The sequence below is a fragment of the Leptopilina heterotoma genome, unplaced genomic scaffold (assembly GCF_015476425.1).
Source record: "Leptopilina heterotoma isolate Lh14 unplaced genomic scaffold, ASM1547642v1 Lhet_90, whole genome shotgun sequence".
Classification (NCBI taxonomy): domain Eukaryota; kingdom Metazoa; phylum Arthropoda; class Insecta; order Hymenoptera; family Figitidae; genus Leptopilina; species Leptopilina heterotoma.
Genome location: NW_025111194.1, coordinates 1,574,768 through 1,591,955, shown reverse-complemented (window position 1 = coordinate 1,591,955; position 17,188 = coordinate 1,574,768). Strand labels below are relative to the sequence as shown.

The following is a 17,188-nucleotide window of genomic DNA, read 5'->3' as shown; positions in this document are numbered from 1 at the left end:
ATTAAAATTGAAATATTCTTTAAAAAATTGAAATGAAAATAGAAAATAATTAGAAGAATTATTAAAATTGGTAAAAATTTCAAAATTCGTTTTCAAAAAAATCATTGCTTAAAACTCGAGTATTATTTTTTCCCCAAAATTCTAAAAAGGCTAAAAAATTCTAAAAATAGAATAAAATAAGAAAATAGTAAAAAAAGGGAAATAATATTTTTTTTACTAATCGAGATCGTAATAAAATTGTTCTTACCATTATTGATGGTTTTTTTTTCTTTTGATTTTCAAAAAATTTCGAAGTAAACTTGTTTCTCGGTTTGACTACTCGTATTTTCTTGTGTCTGTGTACACGTGCATCCTGTTCTTTTTTTGTTTGTTCATTAAATGACGTTATCAACACTTTTGAAAAATAATCCGAAAAATTTCTCTTCACACTTTTCTTCTTTTTTTTTTAATTGCACATTTTGTTTTTTAGTCAATAAAAATTTTCCGAAACTCCATATTATTTTCTGCAGAAAAAAAAATTTTAGAACTTTAAATTTTGAGTCGATTCAAATTTTTCCAAAACACTCGATTTCTTTCACTGATTATTTTCTTGAATATTTTTGACTGAAAAAATGTATTTCGATTTTTCAATAAAGAAAAGATTACCTAAAACAATTTATTTTATTATTTGTCAATACCTTCGTTCTTTTAGCAAATATTCTATTTGATTTATTTAATTTAAATAAATTCACTTTAATAGAAAATTTTATATTATATAAATATAAAAAAATTATAAATTATAAATTTTAATATATTTTTGTTTTTTGAAAAATGTTTTCAAAGAATCGAAAACTTGCACTTTGTATTTAGGGCGAATTTTCGAAGAACTATTTATGTAACTAAAGAGTTACATAAAAAAAAGAATGTAGAAAAAAAAATATAAAAGTAAAAAAAAATTGCATTCGAAGAATATTGAAAAGAAAGAAAATCCAGTGTTTTTGGAAATGAAAAATCGTTTCCTTTCTAGTTTTAAAAATTGCACTGTTTTCGCAAAATAGAATTTTCTCTAAATTCCGAATTTAGATTTAATTTTTTTTTCAATTTTAAAAAGAAAAATAAAGGTGCACGGTCACCGATTTTTTTTTCTGTGATGGAGAGAGAGAGTATAGGGAGGGATTTCTGTTTCTTTTTTCTTCTTGTTCTTCTTCTAAAAATCGCCATGGGAAAACACTCAGAGAACAACGAGTATGCAAAAAAGCAAAGCTCGTGCGTCAATCGACGTGTTAATCGCACGTTTATATTCTTGTTCATGGCGAGCTCTTGGAGTCGCTATTAAAATTGTGTGTTTTGTTTGTGTATTTTTTTATATATATATATAAATTGTGGATGTGTTTGAATGCTTGTTATATGAAATGATTTTTTTGTTTGTTTGTTTTTGTTTTTTTTGTGGTGGTAGGCACTGATGGGGGTGGATGGCTGCATGACGAGCATATTAAACAGGCTAGTCTTTGACTAGTCTGTATATGTGATGCTGAGCACCGTGTTCGGACGTCGAGACTTCGAAGACGTACGCTGTGCAGAGTAACGTTTCTTGCGTGTCTCTGTTTGTCACAACCTGCAAAAGAAAAATATTTTCATTGTTTATTTTTTCATATTTATTTTATTTTTATTTTATAATTATTCCATAATTATTTTATATTTTGTTCTACTTTCAAAATTTATTGCAATTTTTGCTTTATTCTTTATCAGAGTTTAAAATTTTGTTTTTAATTTTGTTCTTCCCTGACTTTTCCCTGATTTCCAAAAACAAAAGACTACTGTTTACTTTCTTTTTTAATTTTTTTTTTGTGTAAAAAATAGAGAAAAGAAAAGAAAAATTAGAAATAAAAATGTAAAAAAGAAATAAATAAAAAATAGGAAATTTTGTTTCTTTTTTGAAATGTGAAAAAAATTGACAGAAGGAAAAGAAAATTTCGAACCTGGAGGATGGTGAAGTTCTCAAGAACGCTGTTCATCATGTATTTTTCAGGTAGGTGCTTCAGTTTGTGAATAAAGTTGATCATATACTCGCACATGGGAGAGCGGGTGATGCGATAAACGAACCTTCCATTCTCAAACCTGGCGTACTCGGTTTCCACCTTCTCTACCACTTGCTTGCCAAACGAGCAAACCTTCGTCGAACACGTTATCGTCATGTTCTCGTTGCTCTCGTATCTAGAAAGAAAAAAAAACGGAAATTATTATCTATTTTCTTTTTCACTCAGAGAAAAAGTATAATAACTTTAAAGTAAATTAATTGAACTTTATTTTTTCTTTCTTCTTAATTCTCAAAATTGTTGTCCTCTTTTTATTTAAAAATTTTGACTAAAAAACAAGGAATTTTGTAATTTAGTTCCAAAATGAATAAAATAATGAAAAAGTAATTTTTCTTTCGTGTTTATCATTTTAAAAATAACAGACTTTGCAATCGATAATTAATTTTAAAAAAGTAGTTTTCAAACTAAAAAAAGTAGGTAGTAAAAAAAATATCTATCGAAAAATTAAACTTGAAGACCGAAAAAACTCGTTTTAGACAAAAAAAAAATTTTTTAGACACAAAACTGCCAAAAATTCCGATCTATATTTTATTTTCCTGACTTTTTCCCAATTTTCATGAGAAATATATTTACTTCTTTCTTATCCTGCTAATAAATTTAAATTTCTTCAACGAATTTTATAACTCATGAAAGAATTTAAATATATTTATAATAATAATTTAATTCTTGCGAAGAATTTTATAAAAATTTTTAAATAATTCTTTTCTTTCGACTAATTTTAAGCAAATTCTCATTTAAATAATTTGAATTCTTGAGAAATGTTTATTATTCATGAAATAAATTGAATTCTTACGAAGATTTTCACAAAATTTTTTTTAAATAATTGAATTCTTCCATAGAATTTAAAAAAAATTTTATTAAATAATTGATTTTTTCGAGAAATTGAAATTAAATTTGTAAGAATAACTACTTTTTTGAGCAATAATTCCTGTAAAATGGTATTAAAAATAATTAAAATCCTGCGATGAATTTTATTATTTATGAAAATAATTGAATAAAATAAATTGAATAAAAATAATTGATAAAAAATTTTATTAAAATTATTTTAAAATAATTGAATTCTTTTGGAAAACTTCATTAAAATAAAAGATTTTGAAAATCATTGAATTGAGGAAAATTTTTGAAAATAATTGAATTTTTGCCAAGAATTTTAATCTAAAATTTTTGAAAATAATTGAATTCTAGCCAAGAATTTTTGTTATTTATTAAAATAATTGACATTTTCACGAGAATTTAAAAAAAATTCTTGAACATAATTGAATTTCTGCGTAGAATTAAATTAAAAAATTCTGAAAATAATTCAATTCTTTAATGGAATTTAAAATTAGTTTGAAACTAATTGAATTCTTTATAAAGAATTTTATGAAAAAAAAATTGAATTCTATCGGTGTTTTATAATAAAAATTTTTAAAATAATTGAATCATATCAAGAAATTTTATTAAACTTGTATTGAAAATAATTCAATTTCACAGAAGAATTTTGTGTTTTATAAAAATAATTGAATTCTTACAACGAATTTTATTGAAATTATTAAAAATAATTGAATTCTTGCAACGAATTTTATTGAAATTATTAAAAATAATTGAATTCCTGGACTATTATTTTATTATTTATGAAAATAATTCAATTTTTATATATTTTTGGGGAAAATTTTTAATAATAATTACATTTTTCGAGGAATTTAATTAAAATTGTTTTAAAAATAATTGAAATTCTGCGATGATTTTCATTATTTATAAAAATAATTGAATTTTGCAAAGGATTTTATTAAATTGCCTCAAAATAATTGAATTTTCGGGAATAATTTTATTTATCATTTAATAATTGAATTCTCGAGAAAAATATTATTAAAATCTAAAAGAATAATTGAATTTTTTCAAAAAAATTTTTATTAAAATTGTATTTAAAATAATTGATTTCTTTCGAAGAATTTTATTAAAATATTTAAAAATAATTGAATTGTTGTGGAAAATTTTGTTACTTTTGAAAATAATTGAATTTTTTATCAGAGTTTTAGAAACATTGTTTTAAATAATTTATTTTTCTTTTAAATAATAATAAATATTATGAAAATTTTATTTTAAATAATTGAATTCATGTAGAAAACTTTATTTATGAAAATCATTTAATTTTTCAATTAATGGATTTAAAATAGTATTAAAAATAATTGAATTTCCATGAAAAATGTTATTATTAGTGAAAGTAATTGAATTATTGTGAAGAATTGTATAAAAATTTGGTTAAATATGTTTTTTTTCGAAAATGCTATTCTAAATTAATTGAATTCCTGTAGAAATTTTATTATTTTTGAAAATAATTGAATTTTGGAAGAATTTTATGAAAATACTAGAAAATAATGGAATTTCGAATATTTTTCGAAAATAATTGAATCGTATTAAAGAATTTGATTATAATTTTTGAGAATAGTAGATGAAGTGCGAAGCTTGAAATAATTTCTTTTCAGAAATTATTAATTATTCGTTAATTTATTGGTATTTATTTATTACGCTAAATTTGTATTATTTTTGTTTTTTCTGGCACGAAAAGTAAATTTCTTCCTTGCGGTGATAATTTCTTGCGAATTTTCGCAATTTTGGTTTAATTTTCCATTTTATTGATTTATTTTTTTTTTGCGTGGAGGTGAATAATTGTGGAAAATTATAAGAGAGAGTTTTCTTACTGGCTCGTCACTCCATAGAAAGCTCCCGCTTCGTCCTGAATGTTGGTGTTGAGATCCGCCCAGAACTTGACGAGGAAGAAAGCCGCCTGAGGTCCTTTGTCATACAATTCCTTGAGGCCGCCTTTCTTCTCCGGGAACTTGTCGTATATCTGCCTCACGTCCACAGCTTCCAGGAGAGGATCCGCGTACGTCGCCGAACCCCCTATGTGGACGAACAGGTGCTTATGGTACTGAAAATTAAAATCATTAATTATTATTAATATTAATTACATTTATTAGCTCTCAATTCATTAAATTTATTAATTTTTTATAATTATTTATTTTTTTATTTAAAAATTCTTTTTTTACTTAAAAATTATTTTTCTTTCTTTAAAAATGATTCTTTTTATTTAAAAATTATTTTTTAAATTTAATTTCTTTATTTTTCGATTGAAAAATAAATGTACCATGTCTTGATCTCTGGGCTGTTCCATGAAGGCCGAAAATTCGACGAGTCTTAATTTGTGAGTAGCAATGGCGCGTCCCTCCCACGGTGGTGGTGGTTGTGCTTGCACCATGTCGCCGCCTGTGACCGCCGTCGCTGGTTTCCCAGTGTACGCCGGTTGCGGAAATGGTTTGACATCTTGGGACGTTCCTGGCTGCAAACCCGGTTGCCAAAATTGCTGAAAATTCCCAAACCAAAATTTTATTAATCAAATCACATTTTATATTAATAATTACATAAATAATATTTACAAAAATTCAAAATACACAAAAATACGTATACAAAATATTTATTCACAATCACAAATTTCCAATGAAAAATATGAATAAAATTATTTATGATTATTTAGTGTAAAATAATTTTTATTTTTTATTTTATTTATTTTTTATTTATAAAATTAAATTAATAATTTATTTCAAGAAAATAAAAAAAAAATAACGTAAAAGTAAAAAGTTGAGTACAACAAAAATTTATAAACAATACTAAATTAAAAATATTAATAAAAATTTCACAAAAAATCAAGAAATAAATAATTTTTAATCAGCGATTAATTTTGTAACACAAAATATGTTTTTCCTAATTTTTAATTAAAAAAAAATGAAAAGTGAACTTTTTTTTAATGAAAAGCGACGAACACAATTATATTAAAATGAGAGAATGAAAAAAAAACACAACGAAAAATAAGAATACATAAAAGAAATAAAATATTATATTTGTATAAAAAGAAAAAAATGAAGCATTAAAATATAAAATTGCAAAAACAACATAAACATATAAAATGCAATAAATTTAATTGCAAAATAAATACAATCGGCAGTTAAAATGAACAAAAAATATGCGGCGCAAAAAAAAAACGAAATGAATAAAGACAAACAAAAATTGTCAATTTATTATTATATAAAATAAACTGAAAATATTCACAAACGAAAAATAAAAAAAATTTGCAATTACACATGTAAATTAATATTTATTTTATATTTAAATATAATATTATTATTAAATATATAAAAGAGCGACGGACAATTCAACAATACACAACAAGAGAGCCCCCCAGGGGCTTATAATATTTATAGCAAAAATAGCGGGAATTAAAGACTTTCAGGGAAAATTATTAATGTTTTTTCATATTTTATTACTGTTTTTTTTATTGAAAAAAAATAAATAGATGAGCTTGAAAAAGAGAACATCGAGAAAAAAAATGAATTTCCATAAAGGAATTTAACGTTATTGTCAGTATAATAAATTATTGTAAATAAATAAATTTAATTTACTTTCAGGTTTGATAAATTTATTTTTTATTATTAGGTAGTAATAGTAATAATTATTATTATTAATAAATATTTTTTTTTCAACAATTTTTTATTTAACAGTATAGATAAGAAATTATTATAAAAAAAGAGACAGATGACAAAGGACGAGACAATTTCTTTTTTTTGAAACTGCGAGAGAATTTTTTTAAAAATATTTTCCAGGACAAAATTGCGAATTTTTTCGTTCAATAAAATATTAAAAATAAAAATTTCTCTCGCACAATAATAATAGAAGAATTTTTTTGTTAATCGCGCTAAGCCAGAGTTAGAAGAGTTAGTATTTTGAAAAAAGCCAAACCGACATTTTTTGTAGTAAAACAGTAGCTGATATTTTTCCTCTTCTCTCTAAGATAATGAGACGACTTTCAATAATTTTGTAACGAAGTAAGAAAAAACAAAAAAACAAAATAAAGAAAAAAAAAAATAAAAAAATAAAAAAAAAACAAAAAAAAAGAAAATTATCAATAAAAATAGTAAAAAGAAATTGTAAATAGCAACAATTAAAAATAGTAAGGAATAATAATGCAAAATAATAAAAAAATTAAAAATTAATAATAATAAAAATTTAATAAATAATGAAAAAAACTTTAAACACCAACTCTAATTAATAGAATTAATTAAAATATATTATACAGTTAAACTCGATTTTTTAAAGTTTTATTACAGTAAACATTTCTTTAAAAAATTGTTTAATCATTTTTTAATAATTTAATTTTGTAATATTTTTACAATATTCTGGAACTAAGTGAAAATAATAAATTCTTGTTAGACATTTTTGAATACAAAACAATTTTTTAAATAGAGTTGCATTCCAACAGGTTCGACTGTATTGAATTAATAAAATAATAAAAAATTTTAAAGCTAATTATTAGAAAATTTTTTCATTAACTTGTAATTTAAAAAGAATTGATTTTCAAATAAAATAATAATCATAATAAATAAATAATATTAATTAAAAATTAGTTTTTCAAAATAAAAATAAAGAAAAGGTAAATAATTAAGAAACTAATTATTTTCGGGTAACATCTCATTGTCCTAGGCGTAATGAAGACCTTTTTTTAAAGTAAACCCTTTTTTAAAATTTAAAAAATAATTTTTTTAAATTAAAAAAAAATTTTTAAATTAAAAAAAAAATTTTTTTTAGAGAAAAAAGGTCTTATTTTTGAAGGGGTTTTTTTTTGCTTGTTTTCGTCAATTTTTTGGGACTTACCGCTCCGGGATAGGAGACGGGAGTGGAAGCGTGAAGGGCAAGGGGCCCCACAAGGGCGGGGGGCATCTTGTTGTGTATCGCACTGCCTGCCGATACTATCTGGGCACTCGACATGTTTGACATTGTCTGCAACGCCTTCTCCTTCGCGCTATGATCCTAATAAATTTTCACCAAATTACCCAATTTGTTTCATTTTCTAATTCCTTAAAAAAAATTACTTTTCTTTTTATTATTATTTTAATTTCATCAAAATAATCCGCATTTTTATTTCTTTTAGACAATTTAAATTTTTATTTCATGAAAATATTCGATTTTTTTTGGGTGAATTATTTAGACTCGAAATCGAAAAAGGTAGAGAAAAAAAATAAAGAAAGAAGTTAAGAAAAAGAGTAAAAAAATACGTAAAATAGAAAAATAATGAAAGACAGTATAAAAATGGTACAAAAGTGGGAAAAATTAAAAAAAATAAGTGAAGTAAATAAAATAAAAAAGTAAACAAAACGAAAAAATAAACAATAATAAATTACATGAAGAAGAGGAAGTATAATTATAAACATCAAAATAAAATTAAGTGTACGTAAAAAAAAATTTTCTCGCGGGAAGAATCGAACCCCAACCGGAAAATCAGCACACAATGCATTTTACCACGCGGCCATCGACACATTAGAAAATTTTTTTCAAGTAACGAACGAAAATTGCGATTTTCAAGGCGAAAAACGAGAGAAAATAAAAAAAAATCTTGTGACTATTAAAAAAAACCACTGCATTTACATTTTCAAAGCGAAATTACATGAAAAGTGAATATAATTTCAAATGGAATATGAATTTCGATGAAAATTTTTCCGAATAAAATAATTCTGAATCGTGAAGATCTTGGGAGTGAAAAAAAGAGACAGAGGGAGAGAGAGAGAGGATATGAAATAGAGGAAAGAAAAATCAAGAAATCCACGATATCCCACAGAGGATTAAGTCGACTCTGTCCTAAAGCCTTGAGATTTAATGGACATTTTCTCTTTTCCAAGGAAGAGTTAAATCAAATTTTAAATCACTCGGAATCTCTTTCGACAAGCTTGATAAATCTCCTTTGAGGGACAGAAAAAGAGTAGAGGGGGGTTAAAAAAAAAAAACTTTTCAAAAAAAATTACAAGTTGTTTTCTGCAAAAAAAGGGAATCAAAAAAATTTTTTTTTTACGAAAAAAAGTGGATTAAAACATGTCTTTTTTGGACAAAAAAAAAGGTGAATCGAAAAATGTCCTTTTTGGACAGAAAATAGTGAATCGAAAAATATATTCTTTTGCAAAAAAAGTGAATCCAAAAACTGTCTTTTTTTGCTGAAAAATAAAAAATGAATTCAAAAATAAATAAGAATAAATAAAAAAGGAAAATTTCCCTTACTTTCATGTTGAATTTCGAAAAAATAGAAAATTTTAGATTTTTCCGTGTTATTTTTATTTTATTTTTTTTATTTCGTTGTCGCAGCTATGGTTGAGCGATCTTCGTAAATGACTTTTTATTCGATAAAATAGAGATGAACGAGTTCGCGAGAGCAGTCGTTCGAACTGTTTGATTTACGAGAGGCGTTACGTTTTTGAAATAGGATTGCGATATCAAGCTTCGCGAGAGGGTAGCTACAAAAAAAATAGAACTTGGATAAATGCTTTTATACAAAAAAAAAGAAAAAAGTATAGAAGAAGCCACCTGACGAAAGATAAATAGAAATCTAAAACTGATATCGATATTCGATTTCATTGATGTGGGATAATTTTGAACGAAAAGAGAGAAAGGAGGAAGAGCTGAAAATTTAAACCGCGATGTATATTTTCCTTTTTTTTCAAGAAAAAGAAAAGTTAGAGAAAATTTTTAATTTCCGTTGTGAATACCCCTGAATTTTGTTTTTCCGGTGTGAATTCCCCTTAATTTTGTTTTTCCGGTGTAAATATTCCTCTGAATTTTGTTTTTTAAACGTTAAATATTATCGGACGATTAAAAGAGTTGCAATTTTTACGCCTTGTCTTAAAAAAATTTCTCTATTGTGAACATGACCTTTAAACTGTTTTGTTGATACTTTTAGGCCACGTCCACAATGGAGAATTTTTAAATTTTAGGCCTAGGCAACAATAAAAATTCAGGCCTTGTCTACAAGAAAAAATTATGTCTCTATTGTGAACGTGACCTTTAAACTATTTTGTTGCTACTCTTAGGCCATGTCCACAATGGAGAATTTTTAATTTTAAGCCTAGTCAACAATAGAAATTTAAGTCTTGTATTCAAGAAAAAATTATGTCTCTATTGTGAACGTGACCTTTAAACTCTTTGTTGCTACTTTAGGCCACGTCCACAATGGAGAATTTTTAATTTTAGGCCAAGTCAATAATAGAAATACTCTAAGACCACTTCCACAAAGGAAAATTTTGAATTAAGACTCTATTGTGAATTCGTCCTTTAAAGCAAAAAAGCCTATAAAAATCGTTTCTATTTTTAGCAAAATTTTTCAATTTCATATTTTAAGGTCATTTCACAATGGAAAAACAAAAAAAAAACTTTTTTGAAAACAAACAGGCGTTCATATAGTTCATATCGACTCGAATTACACGAAGAGATCTCGACATTTTTATTTCTCGTTCGGCAAAGCACTTTTTCTTCTATCGTTCTACAATTTCATACCTTTCATCCTTTTTTCCTCTTATTTTTTGGTCCCTTGTATATTCCTGCGATATATCTCGAGGGGATCGAGACACTTTTTTTTACTAGCGTTCGCGGTGTCTAAATCGACTGTCAGCGACAGAAAAATGGCCCGTGAATCGATGGACTCAATGAGTTTGCACGTTTGCCTATTGTAACTCTCTCTCTCTTTCTCTCTCCCTTTTTTTACTCGCTCTGTACAAAATATGACAATATATTTTTCTATTTTTTGTAAATAATAAAAAAAAATTTTCTTTGGACTCATTTTTAGGTTAGGTTGCTTCCGAGAAATGAGAAAAATAACCAAGATTCACTCTGCACCTGCCCAACCCTGGTAAATTCAACAAGAAAATAAAATATACGCTTCGCGCCTACCCAACCCTGTCACATTTAACAAATTAGGGTACGTTTACACCTTCGGTAAAAATTTCCCGTTTTGGAAACTTTTACCGAAGGTGTAAACGTACCCTTAAAAACAAGGAACCAAATGTACACTTTTCACCGACCCAACCCTGTCAAATTTAACGAGAAACAAAAATATCCGTCTTGTGCTTACCCTACCCTGTCAAATCTGCTTATTTGTCAAAAATGACAGAGTTTCGGCTACAGAAAAGAAACTTTTAACAATTTTCATTAATATCTGGCGAAAAAATTAGCAGACAAAATTAAATATTCAAAGAAAAGAAAGAAGAAAGTTTATTTAAAGGTGTATTTATACAGTCAACTTTTTTTCACACACAGTTAAAAATCCATAACCTATTTTTTTCCACATTATCTTCTTCTTAATGCAACTTTAATCAAAAACTATTCCATGACAGATCGTAAAAAAATGTTTGTAGTTTCGAAAAATACCGAAACTAAAGGACTTTTTTAAAAAAGAAAACATTAATTTTACTACAATTTCCGGTTAACTGTATCGAAAATTTATCAAGAACTTGATTGGTCAAACGTTTTCGATTCACAAAACATCAAATTCACGAACTACATAAAAAAAGAAAGAGAGAAATGGATAGAAAAAAGAATCAAGGGAGGGAGGAAGAGAAGTAAAAAATTCTCCCCCTCCCCTCTCCCATCCCGATTTCAAATAGCGTTGAGTGGAAAAATTCCCGCATGGTTGGCATACACTTGTTTTGAAATCGACATATACGAAATATATCTCTATTCTCTCTCTCTATCTCTTTTTTTTCTTTTGCATCCATCCGGTGTGTTTACGTGACGTGCGCAAAATCAATTCGGTTAATTGAGAGACGAACACACTCGGGACTCGACTCTCATTTTTCCGGCTTCTGCGGATGTAGAGCACACTCACACACACAGATATAGAAAAAAAATAGTGGAGGAGCTGAATAAAAAAAAGAACCCCGAGAGGAATTTCGGATATGCCGAAAATGGTATCGGTGTATTTAATGACATTCCAAACGCGAAATACCACCGCAATAAAACTTTCGATGCAATCTGCACCTACGATACGATATATACTGATATAAATGTAAAACTCTGTGTCTCTATTTTCACAATTCGTCAGAAATGTTCATAAAGTTGGCTAAACGAGTAGTGGGAAGGTGGTTTGGATGAGAGAGAAAAAAAAAGAATTTAATTTCAAAAATACCGGAGAATAATTTTTTTTTAGAGTTTTTATTGCATTTTTTGGTTTGGGAAGAATAATTTTTACGAGAGGATTTTTTGCTGTGGGTTAATATTGAGGTTGATTCGAATTCACTTCGGAGGTAATTTAAATTTAATTTTTAATTAGGTGAAAAAGTTTATTGGTAACGAATTGGGAACGTGACACTCCGTAGGACATGAGAGCGAGTGAGAAGAAACTAGGTTTCTTTGTCGCTCTCGTTACCACCACTCCAGCGGGCGAAGGAGGCGGAGCGTAAGCGCAAGAGTGGGGCAATGGGAGCGAGCGAGAAGAAAGAGGACTTCTCTCTCGCTCTCATTGTCCCCACTCCGGCGCTTACGCTCCGCCTCGAGCGTCCCCTGGAAGTGGGGGTAACGAGAGCGAGCGAGAGAAGCGTTGACTTCTCTTTCGCTCTCGTGCGCTCGAGGCGGAGTGTCAGTTGCAGAGTGGGAGCGACGACATGCAGTAGGCGGAGCTTAATCTAAACTACGCTCAATCACAATTTTTTTTTGACATTTACAAACCGAAATCCATTCTTTTCACCATCCGGATTTAAAAGCACAATAAGAAGACAAAATTCCCCCTTATTTTCAACAAGAAATAATAATCAGAAAAATTGAAAAGACAATAAAAATAATCAGAATACTTGAAAAGACAATAAAAATAATCAGAATATACTTGAAAGGACAATAAAAATAATCAGAAACCTTGAAAAGACAACATTTAATTTTCCGAGATCGAAATCGTCGCACTCTTGGGCGATAATATTTCGATCGAATGTCTGGCCTCGCATGCCGGAAGCGGAAACCAGAAAATTACGTCACACTAGCCGAATGCGACCCGGTGCCGTGAATAATGTCGATGGCATGCGGTTCTGCAGTGGTTGGCAAAAGAGAGAGAGGGAGAGAGTTTTCAGGGCAAAACGCGTACAAAAGCCACTACACATTGTGCGTACAGAGGGAAATATATACGCGTGTCTACATAACCAGAGGCGCTTGGCTTTACCCCCCTCAACGAACCCCATTATCCTTTATGCCCACTCTCTCTCAGTTTCAATACTCTCTCTCTCCTTCTCTCAGTATTGAAAGAGAGAGAGAATATTGAAACTGAGAGAGAGAGAGAGAAAACCAACCCCTCTCGAATGCTGACCAAACGGCGGCAAATGTAAACGCACACACCACTGTCCACTCGACTCAACGAAAACCGTGCTTTGATTTATTAACCCAGCCCAATTGTTCGCTATTCGCTGTAATAATAATTCAGCTGTTGATTAAGCGGGTGGAGTTCATTTTTACGGCTGATTTATCCGGTGAATGTGCAATGGCACGCGAGCGATTTATTCTAATTTTTCTCCTTTTTTTTGCCTCTCTTTCATTTTTAAAAAAATGATATTGATTAACCCAGAGTGGTGTTATTAGTTTCACGATTCGAAATTGGTTAATAAAGCTAAATAGCGGAAATTGTTGGAAGGCTAATTAATTTTTTGTCACTTTCCCGTTTTATTTTTTTCCTGTAATAAAAATAGAATTTATTTACAAATGTTTACAATTTATTTTTTAAATTTATGTATTCTTATTTAAACTCACCACTAAGGCTTTTTTTTACCTTTAACTAAATTCTGGTTATTTTGAATTAAACTTTATTTTTGAGTAATAAATTTCACGAGGCCTTATACGGTTTAAACTTTATTTATTTTTAATAAACAAAATTGAAATAAATTCTATTAGAAGAAAACAGAATTCTATTATTAATTATAATAAAACATAAATTCTGTGAGAGTATACCACAGCGGTCACCCATCCAAATATTAATCGCAGTCAACGATGCTTAACTTCCGCGTTCGTAAGCCTTGGCGTTTGATCACCCAGGCTACTTCACTCTTTTTTCGAAAAATTCATTATTTATTGTGCAAAATTAGGCAAAAATTAGCGTTTTAATAAATTCTCTCGTTAAATTCGTCAATAAATGAGTAAAAAAAATAGCAGAGAAGGAATATTATTGAAAAAAATGGTAACAATATAAAAATAAATAAATGGGAAAAATTAACTCACCACTTTGAGTTTAGCCTGGATTTCTCGAAGTTTCCTCCTAGCAAGGACCTGTATGTGAGACGAGACTTGCTTTCGCGTTCTCGTCTTACCGGTCCTTAGTTTGATGTAACGTGCGATCAACTCATTGCGACCTGGAAAACAAAAAAAATTGTCAATTGTTAATAAATAAAAATTAAAAAAAAATAGGACCAAAGATCACAATGAATTTCCATTATTATTTATACTGTTAAGGTCCTTTAAATAAATTTAAAATTTCAAAAATTAATAATAAATTAATAACAATGGGGTATTAATAATAATAAATTAATAAAAAAATTAATGAATTTTTATTAATAAAAAATAATTAAGGCGAATAATGAAGAAATCGTAATTAATAAAAATATGTTAATATAATAAATATTAAAAATTTAAATAATAATAAATTTTGGCAATTTTTGTAAAGTGTTTTTCTTATTGCGAAAAGAATTTTTCTAAACAAAATCGAGTTTCGAAATATTTTCTAAGAGAGGTAATATCCTTGAGTAGATTTCTAAGTGCCGTGTAGAACAGTACCAGCTCAAAGCAAGAGGACGGCTTAATAATAGCGTTAAATTGATATTAATCGACATGCAGAGGGTAATTATATCTGCAGGCAGCCATTTGCTTCCAGTCCACTTGAAACAGACAGTTTGGCTCAACCAAGAAACACGATCGTAATTTTAAGATTGCCCGAGCTTTTCAAGAAACAATAATTTACACTCATTTTTTATTTCTAATCTCATTTTTTTGAAAATAATTTTTTTTCGATTTTTTTTTACTTTTTACTTTCATTTTATTTCCTTATAAAAATATTTGTATTTAAATATTTAATAAATGTTTATTAATAAATATTTTTAAATATATATTATTTCCTCTTATTCATTTCTTTACTCTTCAGTACTTTTTCCTGTTTTAATATCATTATGAATGAGGCTTTATGTATTTTTGTGATCTGTGAACCATTATTTATGTCCTTCAAGTTGTGCGCCGATACTTATATTTGTCCTATGAAATACACTTAATTGTTTTTCCAACACTGCAAACGGGGATTCACTAAATTTTGATTTTTTCCAAAAACTGGGATTCCCATCAATAAGCAATTTTTTTTCCCACTGTGAATGCAACTTTATATAATTCTAACCGTTTTTGTAACTCAATTAATTAATTATTACTATACTAATTAGTAAGAATTGTTATTATTTTTATTATTGAGCCTAACAATTTTTAGGCCTAATAAATAAATAATAAATTAGTTTAAAGGTGTATTCACAATTATGGAAACAAATAAAAAGACAGCAACTTTTTAACAATTTTTTCCCTGTTTAGTAATGAAATTAATTTATTATTACCAACTATTACTATTGAAATTTTAATAATTACTGTCTAATTATTTTTTTTCAAAACTTGTTTTGTGGTGAAACATAAAAAATTCGCCGACGAGGGTAATATTAAAAAATTAAGAAGCATTAACCGTAAAATGATCGTTTTGTGGTTGCACAAGTTTTTTTCAGCATAAGCTCCACTGAAATTGCCATAAAAAAAAGTTTTGAATACACGACCGAGGGCGAAGCGAATTGGTGCTTAAAGTAACTTCCGCGACGCGTGGCGAAGACCCGATACACTTCTCCGCAGTTAACTTTAATCTTCGTTCATTCCCCCCGGTGGGACATAAAATTTGCCCCAAAAATTGCCACGTTGAAAGGTGATGCCAACCACAGGGGAGAAAATAAAAATTACTAAACGAATTATCGATTGTGAATTCACCTTTTTTTTGTTTATATTAAGTATTTGTCACAACAAAAAAGTTGTAATATAGTGAGCAAAAAGGAAAAATATAAAACATATTTCGCAATAGAAATTTAAGGGATATTTCACAACGGGAACGTAGTGTGTGGTTCACATTAAGAATGTAAAGTAGAGTAGAGTAGAGTAGAGTAGAGTAGAGTAAAGTAGAGTCGACATAAAAGTAGTAAAGTAAAAAAAATTCTACAAATTACTGTGAACAAATTTTCACTCATTTTATATTCCGAATGTATTTAAATAATACAACAAATCCTCTTAACGTCTTTTATTTTTATTTTCTGTTTCCTATTATTATTGTTTTTTGCATTATTATTTCGTGTTTGAATTTTTCTTGCCTCTTTTCTTAAAATTACATTTTTCATTTAATCCCCCTTCAGAAAGGCAAAAAAAAAAATAAATGACATCCATGAATTCGAAATTCGAATGTCACGTTGAGAAAAGTACTAAAAATAAATACTCTCCCTCTCTCTCTCTCTTATTCACCCTTCGCCAATTCTGTCACCGGAGATTTCTTCTTTTTTTTGCGGTCTCCGGGAGATTTCGTTTTATTTTTCATTCTTTTCTTTCTTCCTTTTTTTTGTGTAGAGAGTGTGAGCAGTAGTGAATTATTTATTTCATCGCGCAATGTTTGCATTAAAAGAGCGACTTCTTTTAATCCACGGGTAGGATTAACAAATGCGCGAATAACGTCATTTCGCCCCGGAAACAAGTCGTATAATTAAACGAAACGGGCACTCGAGTCCGCTGAAAATTTAATATCCTCGTGGAGAAAGAGAGAGAGATAGAGATAGAGAGAGAGAGGCCTGGTTACCCCAGACCTTACAACCATTCTTTCAAGGCGCTTTCCTTCGTCCTGACACTTATAAGACCTCATCCCCCCACATTCACCCTTCCTGACCCCTCAAGCCACCGTTAAATTCTCTTCATCCCTGACCTCTTGCCTTCCCCCCTCCCCCGCCCCCTTCCTAACTCTCCACAATCGCCTTCTACTTCCAAGTCCATCCAACGATCCTTTTAATGAATTTTCAGGGTAAACGCGAGCCACTGGATCTCTGAAAGTTCGTTAAGCTCTAATTGCAAACTCGACTGTCGATTATTGCTAATAATCGATTACAATTTAACGCTGTGGTAAATTTTTATTTCGAAAAAAGTGGATGAAACTCTTAAAAAATTATTTTTTTTACTTTAATTTTATTTACTTAGTTTTTCTGAGGTTTGAAATTTAATAGTTCGGCATTGTGAATGATCCT

The 17,188-nt window shown here is 28.3% G+C and overlaps 1 protein-coding gene across 6 annotated transcripts in view; it reads right to left on the bottom strand.

Annotated features, from left to right (window-relative positions):
* Window positions 1-833: 833 nt before the first annotated feature.
* Window positions 834-17,188, bottom strand: part of LOC122511834 (protein scalloped) — a 194,332-nt gene continuing 177,977 nt past the window's right edge. For 5 of the 6 annotated variants that reach the window (XM_043627339.1, XM_043627340.1, XM_043627342.1 and 2 more), the window contains 6 exons: window positions 14,118-14,248; window positions 7,761-7,916; window positions 5,203-5,418; window positions 4,757-4,986; window positions 1,959-2,193; window positions 834-1,594 (listed from right to left, as the gene is read on the bottom strand). In XM_043627339.1, the coding sequence (XP_043483274.1) occupies window positions 1,481-1,594; window positions 1,959-2,193; window positions 4,757-4,986; window positions 5,203-5,418; window positions 7,761-7,916; window positions 14,118-14,248 (1,082 nt within the window). In that variant the 3' untranslated portion in view covers window positions 834-1,480. The remainder of the gene's footprint in view (window positions 1,595-1,958; window positions 2,194-4,756; window positions 4,987-5,202; window positions 5,419-7,760; window positions 7,917-14,117; window positions 14,249-17,188) is intronic. The other variant, XM_043627344.1, reaches the window with a different exon arrangement.